Source organism: Cygnus olor, chromosome 1, assembly GCF_009769625.2.
Source record: "Cygnus olor isolate bCygOlo1 chromosome 1, bCygOlo1.pri.v2, whole genome shotgun sequence".
Taxonomy (NCBI): domain Eukaryota; kingdom Metazoa; phylum Chordata; class Aves; order Anseriformes; family Anatidae; genus Cygnus; species Cygnus olor.
The window spans coordinates 81,055,958-81,072,701 of NC_049169.1; the positions used below are offsets into that span (position 1 = coordinate 81,055,958).

The 16,744-nt window shown below is 37.5% G+C and overlaps 1 protein-coding gene across 1 annotated transcript in view; it reads left to right on the forward strand.

Moving 5' to 3' along the window:
• ROBO2 (roundabout guidance receptor 2) overlaps positions 1 to 16,744 on the forward strand; it is a 1,087,423-nt gene that overhangs the window by 953,833 nt on the left and 116,846 nt on the right. Inside the window, 2 exon segments of the mRNA XM_040566381.1 lie at positions 8,626 to 8,753; positions 12,056 to 12,067. Of these exon segments, the coding sequence (XP_040422315.1) occupies positions 8,626 to 8,753; positions 12,056 to 12,067 (140 nt within the window).

The window sequence follows — 16,744 nt, forward strand, 5'->3', positions numbered from 1 at the left end:
CAGCTGAAGGGAGTAGAGGTGGTTCACAGAGGACGTTGTTATCTTGGGCTTAATGCAGCACAGGGCAAGCTGTAACACAACTTGTAGAGAATCCGCGTAGCCTACTGGAACAGGCAGATTTCAGCAGCACGCAATCAAAGTGTGTTTTTAGTTGTTATGTTGAACCATTTGTGGAAAATTCTGTAAGGCCAGAGGTACCATTTAGAGAGAGAGAGTTGATGAGCGGTAAAAGGGAAGCAGGGGTTGGTTTAGTTTTCTGTATGTGGGTAGCATCCAGTTGACGTACCCTACTGTTTGTTCTTTTGGTTTGGTAACCAATCCTGTTCTCTGATGGGTATTTTGCCCGTCAATGATTCCTTCCCAATCTGCAAGTGGAAAAATATTCCTTATGGATTTTGGAGGAATACATGGCCAAGTGAAAGTGTAAATCAGAGTGTTTTTTGACTATTAAAGTCCCTCAAGGCATGGTATTGAATAATGCCCTGTAGATGGATCATCCCATAGTTACCCCAGAAATCTGTCATCTAACCCAGTAGCTATCCACTGTTCAATTTGTATGAAATATTACATGCTGTGAGCAGAAGTATTTGACATGTGTCTGTGCTGGACTGAACAGCAGAGAAATGGTTAATAGCACTGACGTTTAAATTGGCTTAATGTTAAGTGTCAGGTCTCACCACAGAGCTGAAGAAGAGCTATTGTTTCAGGCAGTCTGTTTGCAGATGCATGAAAACAGTCTCCAGTTGCTTACATAAGGGTCAAGGTTGGGAAAATAGCTCTACAACTCCATGGACAACAGCCTTAAAGGAATTGTGTCAACTACCAGTCCTGCCTATGTGTTTTCTCTTTATGCTGTGTGAGCCATTGGTGATCTGCAAAGTGATCACTGGCAGTGCATCTAAAATAGGATTGCGATTGCCACAAGAGGATTGTTTAGCTTTTATTCTCTGTTGTCTAATGTCCTAAAATTGTTACGTGTCTGAAAATTAATGGAGTCACTAGCAGAGTTCTGAAGGGAAATTTAATACCAGCCTCAGACATGGATTTCTCTGAATTTTCCAGTCATGAAAGATTGCGGGAAATAAACGGTCTTGCAGAAGGAGAAATTCTACAAAAAAAATCTAGAAAACTAGGTGTAGAATTTCACTCAAATAATCAGTTTATTGACTATTAAGATTACAGAATGAAAAAGTAAAGATAGTTAGCTGTGCAGTTTTTATGTGAAACATTCAGGAAAGGAAAGCTGGTAGTTAGGCTCAAGTGAGAATAAGATTCAAGAGCTGTGACCACAGCATTGTTGATGCCATTGGAATGGTTGGCCCAGAGAGATTTCTTCTCCTTTAAGTACGTTTTATCCCTGAATGGGGTACAAAAGTCATCATCTCAGTTAAAAAAACAAACAAAAACTGGCAGTGAAAACAATGCAAGATTAAAGTTTTATCTTTAAGAACAATTTCCAGTTGCTGTTGTTAAGTCCTACATTAGCAAAAACGTGCTTTTTAATAATATGTTTTCTGGCTCAGCTGTAATGTAGAAGGCACTTTCATTAAAGCATTAACATGACTTCATCTTTAATTACCACTTCATGGTTGGTTACTGATTCAAAATACAGATTAAAAATATTTCAGTTAGTTCTCTGACAAGTATACCATAATCATTCATCATGCTTAAGGCAACTAATAACAGGCCAACACAAATGGCCAAAACAAATTGTTTGTTTCAAACTACTCGTAATCTATGTACTCATATTAAAAAATAAAAATAACAAAATCAGATAACTATATTTAGTGAGAGCAAAATGTCAATTTGGCTCAGATCTTCTTATAGTGTCCCAGTCCTTGCAGTATCCTTTCCTTTCCTTTTTTTTTTTTTTTTTTTTTTTTAAATAGAAATAGACAAAAGGGTACTTGCAATGACTGGAACCCAGTCCTTATTTTAAGGAAAAACAAAATACTGTTTTTCCATAAAACTAATTTCCTTAAAAGTAATGTCAGTGATGTGCCGAGCAGATAACCCTGTGAATCAAGAGTGTTTTTCAGATAGATAAATTTATGATATAGGCATTAATAATACAAATCTCCCCAAGTGCCTGGCAAATGCGTCTCATATGTGAGGTAAAGGACTACTTCTGATGACAGGAGGGTAGGCCTCCATGCCAAGTCATTACATGGTCTCTTAGCTCATACTTCCACTGAGGTTCCAGCGTTTGAAATGTGGAGATCTGTCTGGAACTCAAATCAAATCAGAAGCCCATTTTGGATAATTAATGTGGTAATTCTCTGTGCAAGCAGAGATGTAGATGCAGAAAAGAGCCTTTATCAGTTTTCATAGTGTTTGCTGAGAAACAGCTTCCCAAACATACGTTTTGTGCTGAACTTCTATGTTTTCAAATTATTTTAATGGGAATGAAAAAGCAGTCCCATTTTTCTTTCTTGGGTCTTTTCTGAGCTCATGGCAGCTGATTTTTAGAAGTACTAGCTATGTGCACTCACATATGTGTGTTCGTAAGAGTAGTGCTGCATAGTCTAATGCTTCCAGAGAAGTTGGAAAACATTATTTTCTTGGACATGGGAATGGTTTCACAATGTTGGCACAGTTACTGTAACCGTTGCATACATCTTTTATGAGATTTAGGCCATTTTGTCGAATATCTTTGCTTAAGGCATATTGCAGTGTGGTTCTGTGTTCTGTATTATTGCAATTGAGAGTGTCAACCATAAGAAATTATAAAGAATCTGTTGGTAACAACACGTAAAAGATTTTGGACTAAAGCAGAACCTGCTGTCAGTATATTTTAAGAAAAAATAGTGTACAGTAACCTGTATCACTTAGCTCTTTTTCTGGCTTGTTGACATAAGGCCAGTAAACCATCTTCCATGACTGATTGTATACATGCCTCACACTAAGAAATTCCAGGTGATGTTGCACTGCCTTGTACCTTTCTCTGTTATGAGTGGAATAGGCAAGGAATAAATGGGGATTTGCACATGTGCCCGTGAGTGGCAGCTGCCCTGTCCCTCACTCTGGGGATAGCTCCCTGGTAGGGCAGTTTATTGTAGCCTTCAGCTGCATCTTAGAGCCACCCAGCAAGAAGCAGCCTTGATTGCAGGCGTACAAGAGAACAATTTGAGACACCAGTACACACAAATGTATGCATTCTTGCACTCTCTGTCACTGATTAGGGTTTTCTAGGGAACGAAAAGGAGAGGCACACTGTCTTTCCCTGTGTCACTCACATAGGCTTGTGCATGGGCTGTAAGTGAAAAAGAAACAGTTTGTGTAAGGGAACTGGTAGTAAGGGTGGATACATCCCTGGTGGGAGCGGTGGATCTCTTTTCTGCTCCTGGACCACACAAGGCCGAAGCAGGTAAGGGGCTCACGCTTCCTTGCTTCCATCTTCACTGCAGTTTCCCCCTGGCTCCTTCCAACTGGCATGGACAGTCCAGGAGCCAGTGAAAAGCTGTGGCACTATGCTGTGAAGTGAAGTGCCAGCACCACAAAAGAGAAGTGGAGACAGAAGCTTAAGCCTCCTTAACTACCTCCTGTTTACTCTGGTTTTTGGCTGGTAGCATCTCTCTATTTGGGCTCCCTAATCATTGATGTTGTGAGTAATCTTCAAGCTTTGTGTGTGTGTGTGTTGCAAAATTGCCTGGCAAACAGGCAAAAGAAAACAGAGCAAAGTAATTTTTGTGCCATCTCTAAAAGAAAACAACAACAAAAAAAGGAAAGCCTACAAAGCCTACGTACAACATTTATATATATAACACATATATATATATTATATATATATATATATGTGTTATATATATATATATTTACATTTAGAGTAATATTTAAAAGAAAATAGGTTCCTGGTATAAATTGATGTAATTTTTTTGATGCCAGCAGCATCAGTTTACAGCAATTAAGATGTGACTTTTGCAATTTCCCTTTAGCAGGAAGGACATCTTTTTGAGTTGGTTTTGTTGAATTTAGTGAACGTAGTAATGCATTGTTACAACTTTAAAAGGCACAGCTGAAGCAACTGCATCCTCACTAGTTAGACCTACTTGGATATCTAGGAATGTAACAACTCCAGATACAGACGCAGCTGCTCTACCTGTGCACACAAAAGACAAAGAAACATATTTTTATGCATAGCCGCATGCACGTTTTTGAAAATCTGGATATCTAAGGGTTCTTCTATGAAGTAGCAGAATGCATATCAAATGCAAAAAACATACCACTAAATCTCTCCAACTTCAGTAAATTTTCTTATTCTCTCTGTTTCTCTCTCTCACTTTTTTTATTTGATAACCATGGAAGATTGGTGGCTGAATAGGGACAGATACACTTTTGAATATAGGGGAAAAAAATCAAGAACTGCTAACTGTGACAAAATCAGTATAATTCAAGATTATTCTTAGATGCTTAAGCCAATGCATGAATCTAACCTTGGTACATTAATTTGTGTTACTTAAAAGTAGTTAATGTGTTTTGTTTTATTTGTTATGTGGTTGAGCAGATGGTAATGGTTTTGACACGATTCAGGGTTTTTTATTTTTATTTTTTTTCTTTTCTTGAAAAAGACAAGGCTCTTTTTCCCACTTTGTCACAGCTGGTTACCAATCAATCTCAATTCACGGTACAGTGATGATAGCACATGTTGTTCGGGGGCCAAATCTGATTGGGTTGCATTTTCAGCAGAGTTTCATATTAAAAAAAAAAAAAAAAAAAGTGTCTGTATGGCAGTGACTGTCAGCACACTATTGTACAACTGTCATTAATCAAAACTAGCAACAATGAATGCATTCATATGTGCCAGAGACTGCCAGATTTCACTCAAAATCACCCAATTTCTATTAGAATTTCCTCACCAGCAGTGTTTTCTCATCTGCTTGTTGTTTCTGTTTGCCTCTTCCTTCGCAGTCCCCTGCCCCCCTTCTTTCTTGGGTAATTAAAGACAGACCTACTGGAGCTAGGACTTGTACAACACAAGTTATGTAACACGATGCCCAAAAGTGGCTGGGTTTTATCCCCACACAAGCTGACTAGCTGTTTAAAAGACCTCTTCCAGCTTAGTCAGATGGCTGAAGTTTAAGCTAAACCGAAAGGTTAAGCACCTCCAAATGTTTAACAAAGGGAAGTATTCAGAATCAATTAGATGGCCATAAGCATATGAAGCCCATGTCTGACACCCTACATTTTGTGTTGAACGTTGGCATTACTTGGCTAGGAGTCAGCAATATTTGGGTAATATGTTGGGAGGTGTTTCTTGATGCTGCACATATTTTGAAGGCAATGCCTTCTTAGCGCACCAGCAAAGTTAAGGACCTGCATAACCAGTACAGCCTGGTTTTCTGCCACTCCATCATCAACCTCTGTCTGTGACTGGTATTGGGAAACAGAGAGGCCCTGAGCCTGGTTCCAAGTGTTAGCTTGGAAGTGATCCAGGGGAGAGTGATCTTCTCCAGAAACCCAGGAGGAAACTTGTTGCGGGCATATGAAGCTCTGGGATCAAGAGGAGACCAAGCACTATTCAAGACTTCACAGGCCGTTGCTTGAGAAACTGAAGGAATACAAGCATATTCAGCCTTCACAACTTACTTCACAGTCCCTTTCTCACACAAGTTCCTTGTGCTGCTGTGGATCAGCTAAAGGTGAAAACCAGTTTTCTTCCTTTCTCCTTCCTGCCTGTCAAAGCTCTTCACTGAACCGTGGTGACTTCTGGGGACAGAGTGGGTGGAACAGATGACTGAGGGGCAGCATATCAATACTTCAGGACAGCAGATGTTTATAACATCCCATGGGTCCATCTATGTATGAATCCAATTGCTAGACGGCATGTTCTGCCAGGGTGGTCCAAAAACCCAGCATGTCCTTGTTGGAGATGTAGACAGGGAGAGCTGGGCCACTCCTTGAAGTAATTGGTAACTGGGCCATGACAGTGACATGTTTACTCCTTCCTCCGTTTCTCGATCCAAGTGGGAGATTATGGCTGTGCTCTCGCTCCGCGTCCTGGCATGCCATGCAGCTGGCTCTTTCCCCCAGCAGCCTTTGCACAATTTGCATGATTGGCAGGTGCAAGCATAAAGACTTCTGAAGCCTCCAAGGCAGCTGGCTGGCATGCCGGCACCAGCACATCAGTGAGATGAAGAAGAGCGAGTCAGCTGCAGCCCACAGCAGACTGTAGGGCCCTTTCCCAGGCTGCCTGCATCCCAGTTCGAGCAGCCAGCCAGTCAGATCCAGCCCTGCTGTCTGTCTGGTTTTATCTCAGCAGCGGTAAGTCAACCACAGGGATGGTATTTATCTTTAAAAAAAAAAAAAAATATCAGTGCAACAAAATAAGTGGCTAATTTTTCCCCGGCTTTATAAATGTGATTCCTGTATCCAACCCATATTTACACTACAGCTTATCTTAGTTTTATCATCTTACAGGAGCCAAATACAACTTCATGTTTTCAGCCTCCTAGTGCTGGCCTTGCGTCAAGAAAATGAGTGTTTTCTTTTGTCTGCAACTCTGTGGTCGCCAAAGACAAATAACTGCTCCATTGTTTTAGGATACTGTTGTCATATTCTTGAGATTTTTAAGGGAGACCATTTTCCTTTTCTCTGTTATGGAAAAAGTGATTCTCTTTGCCATTGACTAGTGCAGCACAGCATGCAAAACTACCTAATCTGTGAACAGTTGAGAAGAAATGTGCCTCAGCTGCATATGGTTTTGGAATGCGTAGTTGCAATAGCTCTGTACTGATCCAGAAAGTGTGTATGAAGCTCTCTATTGTCATAACTATTTTTGCCCCTCAATGGTATTACACTAGGAAAAATGGTCCCTAAAAATTTCTGTAGAATGCCATGGCACCTAGTTATTCTTCCCTGTGGCATATCTCTTATTCATCAGTTAAACCTGACATTCAACATTTACATACAATTAAGTGTTAATGAAATGGGTATGATCTGCGTTTATGTTTTTCTCTGACAGAACAGTTAGCCACAATTTGGTCTTCTTTAATTCATTTTTTGCTAATGAATAGGCCTAGTGAATATAGAATGAAGCTCAGTTGTATTGTGATGAGTGTAAAAAGATGCCTTGGTTTGTCTTTATTCTTAGAACTACTTTACTAGCAATACTCTAATTAATGTCATGAGCTTTACTTAGACATAACAGAACTTTATACGTTTCAACATATACGATCCTTTGAGTTAAGATGCTTTTAAGTCTGTTAGTACAGTACTCTTGCTACAAATCTATAATAAAGGAGCCAATAGCAATGCATGTAATGTATATATTTGATGTTCCCAAAACATTTAAACAATACTCATAGACAGAGCCTCACAACATTTCTGTATCTAATAGCATTACATTCTTACTCATCAAAACATGTAAGCATGCTCTTCTTTATCATTTCAATATGTTCTCTGAACAAGCTTGTGGGGTCTTTACTATATAACAAAGAGAAGGTAAATTAGTTTTTCTAAAGTTAGTTAGTGAGCATCTATACCATTAGAGTACTGACATCTCCTGAGGTCTAGATCTTTCTTTAGTCTCATGTGCCTCTTTTGCTATTTAATGCACGAGAATCTGAAGCTAACTCTTGGTTCAAGGTGACTTAATTAAGGTATCAGGGGCTTATGTATAGAAAAAATATCATTGAGAATAATTTTACAAGAGAGTATTTCAAGAGTAAAATATCCATGCTGAGTATCTATGACGTTTTCCCAATTCAGGAGCCAAAGAAATTTCATACAAGTTAAAGTCTTCAGTTGACTTTAACGAGTTTTGCGTCAGAGCCTAAAGTAGTTTGTTAATCTTGACTTCTATGGGCTGATAACAATTTAACAGTGAATATTTTCCTATTTTTCTTGATTGAGTTACTCTAAATGCCTTGTGAATGAATGTTCACTGCCTGCTGAAATGTTTTGTATTATTTCAATTTTTATATATCCTCATGGTTTTAGAATTTTTACAACAGTAGAAACAAAGAAATAGACAAAGCATAATTGAAATGTTTTGAATTTATTTTAAGGAAGAGAAAGTGTTATTGTCCACTAAATGAATCACTCTGTAGTATTTCTGTGAAATTGATAAATCTCCTTTAATGTGCCTCTTCAATAAATGTCACATTCTAGAGATTAAATATATTTTTATTGTTTATAATATTACAGTGTCAGAACCTACCAATATGCCTAAGGGGTTGCTGCTCTAGAGGAAAACTGTATATAAAGGAAAAATTCCAAATCAGCTAAAGGTAAAACATGTAGCTCACTCATAGTTAAAGGTATGATAAACCTGAGCTGTCATGTATTGATAACTGATGTCTGATAGCTTAATTTTATCATTTTGCTCTAGATCAAGGGCAAAGTGAAAGATATTATTAATAAAGCCCTAATACTGAGTGAACATAGCAATACTAATTTTATGTAAAGTTTCTAACTAATGCAGAGTGCAATAAAAACGTCATGAAGATTAATGCTTGGTGGAATTATCTAATGCTAGATAATAATTTATCTTCCAAAGCTGGAAAGTTGGATCCAAGATAGATTCAGACTGGCATATTCCAGGTGAGAGTTTTTGTTCATTTCTGTTGGTTGGCTACAGAATGAGTTTTCTTTTTTTTCTTTTTTTTTTTTTTTTTTGTAACACAGGTATGACATCAAAGATGACTACACTTTGCGCGTTAAGAAGGCTATGAGCACAGATGAAGGAACCTACACATGCATTGCGGAGAATCGAGTTGGAAAAGTGGAAGCCTCTGCTACCCTTACTGTGCGAGGTGAGTGTTCCTGTGGAGACAGGGCGGGTGTCCTGTATGGATCAATTGCTTTCCGTCATAATGGGCCACATCCTTACAGGGCTTTTGTTTGGGTTTCACACATCCTTTGCAGTTGTGGGTGCTGCACTGATTTGCAACACAGCTGAAATCTCGGTCCTGTTGGTATCTCAGGCAAAATTGTAGTTATATTCTGTAAGATAGGATTTCGCTGCAGTTAATGATCTGTTCCAATATTATTTTTTTTATCAAAGAATAGATGCATGATGCATATACATTCATAAGCAAGCACTATGTAACCATGGACATACACTTTAATATGTGAGCCATCGGTTTAGGCTATTATTATTAGGGTTCCTTTCCCTAATAAATATAAGGAATGTAGTACCTATGTTTATTATTGCCAAAAATAATGCAGATAGTATTATTATGCAATTATCTCTGCTGTAATTAAACTCTCTATCATTATTCTTTATCTGTAAGATAAAGCCAAGCCAAAAGAAAAAGAAAATCTTAATTAAATTTTGTAAGTATTACAAAGTAACAACTAACATATTCTCTCTTTAAATATTCATGGTCTCTAGTATCCACACAGTGTTTATGTGGTGCTTTTTGATGTGGTAAGGAGGTTTTAAAACCAGTAGAGTAATGACTTGCCAAAAATGTCTTTTGTGACAGTAGATATAGACATGCTAAAGATTATGGGGACAGAAAAAGTTTGTGGGCTAATATTTCCATATGAGTAAATAGAATATAGTAGTTATTACTTCATTCCAAAAGATAAGCAGCAATTTGGCACAATGGATATCATGCAGACACTATTTCACAGTTTAGTGGTGCGTACTGACGATTTTCAGTAGAGCTGTGAAAGGTTAATAAAAACATTTTTAGCTTTATCTGTGCTCCTCTTTTCATACACATTAAATCAAATGTTCAAAGTCTCAATGGATTGCTTTATTAGAACTGGGGTCAACTGACCCAAGAGAACAGCTTCCACTTCCATCCATTTAATGCATGGACACAGTTCAGTTTAATTTGCTGAATTCAAAGGGCAAAAAAGCACTGAGTAGCTTTGTAGAGGGGGAGATGTTAGCATATAACAAAGAAAAGAAAGTATTGTGATACCAAGATATTACCTGCTAAAATATTACCTTAGTGTTCGCTTTAGATATGTGGTAATGCAGACCTCCCTGTTTTAATCTGAAGAAGTAGATTTACCTGCTGCATATACATGTAAGAGATTATTCTTCCAATTTGTAATGTGAGAAAAATAATTACTACACAGAACTCTCAGAAATGCTCTAACTCCATTACTTTGTCACAGGCAGAATCCTGATTTCCAGTATATCTGGCAACCAATTCAGTAGCCTTCAAACACTCCTGGAACTGTGTCCACTGTATGTGTTACTAGAGAAAGCTTTTTATTTTTGCTACCTATCTTGTGATATGAACAATAACAAGAACCAAACAAAAAATCCTTTGAAATTACTGAAGCTGGAATCTGATCAAATTAAGGTGGAAAAACAAAACAAATAAAAACAAAGAAATATATAATTTAATCAATTTCCTACAGTAAAAGTAGACTTTCATTATCTTGGGTACTAGTCTCCCCTGGGATGGCCATTTACAGTCAAATACATAGTGTTTATCCAACACAAAGGAAGCCATGATATTATAAGCATGTTAAATGTTCAAGGTAACAGCAAATGAGAAAAGCTAAGAAATTCAGTGGAGAAGGTTATTACTCTGTATTTTCTGGAAACAAAGGACTAGGCAAACTCCTGTTGACTTTAAAGGGACCATGAATGATATTCCTTTTAATTAAAGGAAGATTTAATTCTGACTTCTTAAACTTTTACCAGTTTTAGCATAATCACCCTTCATGTAGAGAAGAAAACCATTTAGCACTTCAAAATTTACTTTGAGAGTGCGTTGGTCCTTGCAGGTATCCATAGTCAAAACTGCAAACATGGCAGCAACAGCATAATCTATAGCTCCCTCATTCATGGCTCCATCTTCTCAAAGCAGGGGATGAGGATGCAGCTGGGGAGTTCACATCACGCTGTTGTAAATGATAATAGAATTTGAATTCTGTGACTCAGTGTTCATGGCCCTATCTTGGAAAGATGTGAATCACTCATTCCTTATCTTTCAGTTGGAAAAGAAAAATGTCATAATATTAAAAGCCAGAAAGTCTTAAAATAGGTGATGAGTGAGAAATGGCAGCAGGCTTGAAATGGTTACATAAAGTGGATCTGACAAAGTAAGAATAAAGCCATAGAAAGGCTGAGAACTAAGATGGCACTTGCATGCTCTGCTACACAACGATATGCATGTCTTCTCTTTGGCCCTAGTCTGCACTTAATGTTATAGAGCTGGTTAATTTCTTTTTAAAAAAAATTGCTCAGAAGTGTGTGACTATTTCTGTTGCTAAAATAAGGGAAGTTTCACCTAACCAGATGCAACTATGAGTCAATCTTATGTCCAACTTTTTAGCTGTTCTGATAGGCGATATCTTTATTTTATTAGCAGAGGGACTGTCAGCCTTCTCTCCCAACACAACTATACAAGGGCTGTTGCTATAATCGAGAAATCACTTGTTGCAGCAACAGCTTTCAATCTTTATATCAGTCCGAAACTGTATTAACCTGTCGATCATTCAGCAGCATTTTTTTTAGGAAGTAGAAGTTATCTAAACAGTAATTTGAGAGATTCTGGGTTGAAATCCCTGCAGCCATTTCAGCCTATTTGTTATATTTTCATCAGCCCTGTCAGTGAGGAAAAAGCAATGTGTTGTAAGCTTTCATGCCTGTTATTGAATGAGAAAAATTGTCCTGAGCTTTTTGTAGCCCCTACTGCTGTACTGACTGGCCATGCTTAACATTCAATTGGTGTTCAACTTAGAAATCAAATGCCTTGCATCTACTGGCATGACATTTGGTAGTGTAGCTTAAATTGATGTGTTCATCAAGATCTAAAAGTTTGTGCTAATGCAAGCAATTTTTCTTTTATCAGGTACTAACAGTGATACTTGATGATGGCATGTGAAGATAATAAAAATGTTTCTTAGAGAATGATTCCAGTCAACTTGTTCAGATGCTATGCTCAAATAAATGTGATAATAGTAACGTGTGACTAAACAGTAATAGCAGTAAATATTTTACTTAGGCTATCATTTGAGGGGTTAGCAATCATGGTAATATCCATAGTTGAACGTAACATTACACATCATGCATTCTGACAGATATTCTTTTCTTTTTTAATTTCTTTTTTATGTTCTCACTACACCATTGTAATGTCAACAGCTCGCCCCGTTGGTAAGTAACCATCCTTCTATCCATTTTAGCATGGCTTCATGCAATGCTTCATCTTTCATTTGCAACAGCATTTAACTGGCTTGAGCTAGCAGCCAGTGCTTAATAGTGTTAACTTTATAACACCAGGCAAGTGATTTTGACTGACAAAGTGCTATTTCTGAACTTTCTATTTTCTGCTATGTCATGTACAAACACATTTGCTAAATCACCAATAAAAACCATTCAGTGAAACTGGGGGTGTGTGGTGATCCTAAGCCAAAATCACTCATTCAGATGGTTTTAACAGTCTATTTAAGGGCCTGGTATAAACTCCATTGAAATCAACAGAAAGGATTGTATTGACTTTGGTGAGCTTCTATCAGGCCCTAAATGATCAGCTCATTATGCTTTTATTGCATAGCAGTAAAAGCAAAGGCTTTGCATGTCCTGTCTTTCTTGTATCTTTCAAAGATTTTTGAAATGAAAATAGTCTTGAAATTGAAGAGGGGATGGAGTAGATTTCCGTGCTTGTTAAGAAAGTTCATCACTGATTTTCATCCTTGTGTCATCTTGGAGTGCATTTTGGAATGCACTGTATAGGATGCAGACTGTTCTGAATAAAAAGTCCAGGGGAAGACAATCTCTGGATTTTGAAATCCCACTGTGAAAATTTGATTCTTTCCTATGTCTTTGAAATTACTCTTAAAAATTTATAAAAATCTAACTGAGCATAATGGAAAAATTGCAACTGTCAATAGCTGAAATTCTCTTTTGGTGTTCACAAATATCCTGAACTTATTATTTAGTTTTCATTCACGGATGTTTACTCTGTGCCTATATGGATTTTCTGAATAATTTAACCAGTTGCACTTCTCTTCTGATTTTTGTAGTTTGCATTTAGATGTATATTCTAGAATAATGATGTGGTTACTTTGATTTTTTTTGGATTAGTGTGAAAAGTCTGTACTGGTGTTTACAGAGATTGCTGAGAGGGCTGGTCTTTCTTCATATAGTCAAAACTTATGTCAGAAATGTGTTTGACAAAGTTTGAATTTGACCTTGTCTCAGCTCTTCACTGTTACGAGGTTGGAGGAAAAGAGGTTGGAATAATTTAAAGATAAAATCCAGGTTAGACATCTGTTTCCAGAACTAAGGTGATCCCATACTTACTAGTTTTTTTGAACTTGCATATGTAGAGCTAAGCTGCAGTCACGGCATTGCTTATCCACAGCTAGAGAATTCCCTAAGTAGAAGAGCAATTCACAGTTCTCCAATTGAAAAGTCAATAGCAAGCTTTAAACTCAAGTCACTAGAGTATTACTTTGGGAATCATAGAATCATTAAGGTTGGAAAAGACCTTGAAGATCATCTGGTCCAACCACCCCCCTACCACCAATGTCACCCACTAAGCCATGTTCCTAAGCACCACATCCAACCTTTCCTTAAACACCCCCAGGGATGGTGACGCCACCACTTCCCAGGGCAACCCGTTCCAATGCCTGACTGCTCTTTCTGAGAAGAAATGTCTGCTAATTTCCAACCTGAACCTCCCCTGGCGCAACTTGAGGCCATTCCCTCTAGTCCTATCACTAGTTATCTGTGAGAAAAGGCCGACCCCAAGCTCCCCACACCTTCCTTTCAGGTAGTTGTAGAGAGCAGTAAGGTCTCCCCTGAGCCTCCTCTTCTCTAGACTAAACAACCCCAGTTCCCTCAGCCACTCCTCACAGGACTTGTGTTCCAGGCCCTTCACCAGCTTCGTAGCCCTTCTCTGGGCACGCTCCAGGGCCTCGATGTCCTTCTTGTGGTGAGGGACCCAAAGCTGAACACAGTACTCGAGGTGTGGCCTCACCAGAGCTGAGTACAGGGGGATGATCACCTCCCTGGCCCTGCTGGCCACACTATTCCTGACACAAGCCAGGATGCCTTGGCCTTTTAGCCACTTGGGCACACTGCCAGCTCATGTTCTCAAGAATTTAATTTCCAGGAGTTGTAATGGTAAAACTGGAGTAAATTTGTAATTTTTTTTTTTCCTTTGCTTAGAAAATTTAGAATTAATTTGGTATGCTTCTGATGTAAATCTCTCATTTTTTGTTTCTGTTTTTTACGGCTAATTAAATTTCCTTCTTAATTCACTATGAAAATGCTGCAAGGTGAAAAACATTTTACTTTTATTTATTTTTTCTTTCTGCTCACTATTAAAATAAAGGCAAGAAAAATATTGAAGTAGTGATTGTTTCAAACTCAGTGAAAGCCACATAAAATAAAAGACTGAAGATTCACAAGAAAACGATTTTAGGTTTTAGCACTGCTGGTGGTGTCTCATTTTAGAGCACTGATCCTCTTTTAAGACTTTTCAGGCCATTGAGTTGTGAATGATTCCATCTCCAAAGTGTATGTAGAAGCTCTCGGTATCAAGTTACTTTATGTCCAGGTGAATGATTCCCTTGTGTGACCACGCCATAGTCAATTTGTCATATTCCCTGCCCACACTATTTTATTTTGTAACGAGTGAACATCTGGTGCAAAGAAAATTCTTCTTTTTTATGATTTATTCAGGAAAACATAAATTAGAGTGGTTGACCTTAAAATAATCATTATATGGGCATATGGTCTTTATCAAACTATTTAATTTAGTGTTTATCTTGTGAATTGTAAAAAGATTTTAAAGTACATCCAACTCCAAAGATTTTTAACATCTATAACTCCTATACAACTGAGTGTGCAGTGGTTGCAGTGTGTAAGCAGATCATCTTCTTTGGATCACTTCTGTCTAAACCTGTACCTGTAGAAAAGCTTCCTTATGAGACTGCCCATGCCTCCCCTCCCCTTATTCCTCCTTCTTTCCTTCTTTTTATTTAAGGAGCTGAAATGGTTTCCACAGTTCATTCTGTTTCATTCAAAAGTAGGCAAAGCAGGCGGCTACCTATCCTATTGAAAATTTAAAGCCAGGTAATGCAAAACAAAGTGTCTTCCCTCTCCACCATCATTTCACCACCAAAATGCCCAAATGTTCTTCTGTTAAAATTGTCATTTGACAAGAATAGTGAGTCAAATCTTTAGCTTTTTTACTTTTTGTTTGTTTGTTTATTTAGAAATTTAAGTGGAATGCAGAGCAAAAATCAGGTCTCCTTACAGAAAGGAATCTAAAGCAAACACTACTTAATATACTCACAACTCTCTAGGAGAGTGACATTTTAACAGAAGTATATTTATATATTAAGGTATAAGATAAACTGCAGGGGAGCAGTTTAAAATTTCATACTCTTTTCTGATACCTGCATATTAACTGGGTACCTCTACTTTTCATCACTACCCCCATTTGAAAGCAGACGTTTTTGGTCTTTTTTGTGTTTTAAACAAGACCAAAACATTTTCTTTCACTGGCTTGTTGCTGAAGAATAAAGATATGTATTTCTAATGTTCAAGGATTGTAATTCTTGTTATTCTTTGCAGTAGTTCTTACTGCAAGCTGAATCATTTCCATCTTCTTTTTAGTTTTTACCTGTTTCAAATATTTGTATTCTGTTAGTTGGTTTAATTTAATTTAAATTTCATCTTGAGTGGAAAATTCAGTAGTGGGATTACTTCTGCCACTGACCATGTTTGATTCAAGTAGTTTTTAACATATGGTATGTGCTACATAGACAAAATGAGGTATAGTTCTGCCTGAGGTGGATGGCAGCTGGTGAATTTAACAGCTCTATACCAGATTACTCATCATGTTTGGATTTGCTGCTAGGTATAAACGTGTTGCCTGTTTCTGAAATAGATGTTCTCTTATTTATAACCTTTTGAAATGGTTTGCTACAGGATTTAAAACAGATGGGTTTAGGGAACAAGATATTTATTCATATTTATCCCTATTTCTACTGTTATTTAACTTGTTGGATGGATCTTCCAGATGAGGAAGTTTATATTTTCTCACTTTGGCATTCTGCTGTATTTCTTACAGCAACTGTGCAGAAGAATAGCTATAAAAAGTATTCCAAAAGTTAAGAGGAGCCCAAAAGTTTCATATAATCCTGCCTAAAAGTAACAATGGCTTGCTTTTCCAATTGCTATATTGCTCTGAGATATAGACTTAAAGTTGAGTTCAAAAAGATGATCTGTGGAGATCTATGTCTAATGCTTTAGTTACCTTTTTGCTAATCATCAAAAAGGTCATTGAGGTGGCAAAGTACTGTTTTCAATTTATTTTCAGCTATGTTTCAACTAGGTCAAAATACAGGTTTTTTGCATTTCAGTTGCCTTGTAGTTTACCTGATTAAGTTTACTTAATGAGTTGTCATATGATGTGACTCATCTTCTGAGAAAGAATTGCCATTCAGCAAATATCCAAATAATTTTGCCACCTGAATAGAAATTATCTGGAATTAACTAAGGAAGTAAAGGGAGATCAATCAGGTTGCAATAACCTTACTTCCCTACCATGTTGGAGAATAGAGAAACAGATAAGACATCTCCCATGAATTTTCTAAATTTCATACTAATTGAATACAGCCTATTCATACTTAAGTGAAATGTGACTGTATGATGCATTTCACTCTGTTCTGGGAAGTTTTCATGTCATAAATCAACCTGGCATGGGTTAATGGTCTATTAAGAGTGGTGTAGCATGAAACAATATAGAAGGGTTTGTATATTTAAACAAGGTTGCATGTGTTTGTGGCTGGAAATCACATTGTTTAGATGATAGCT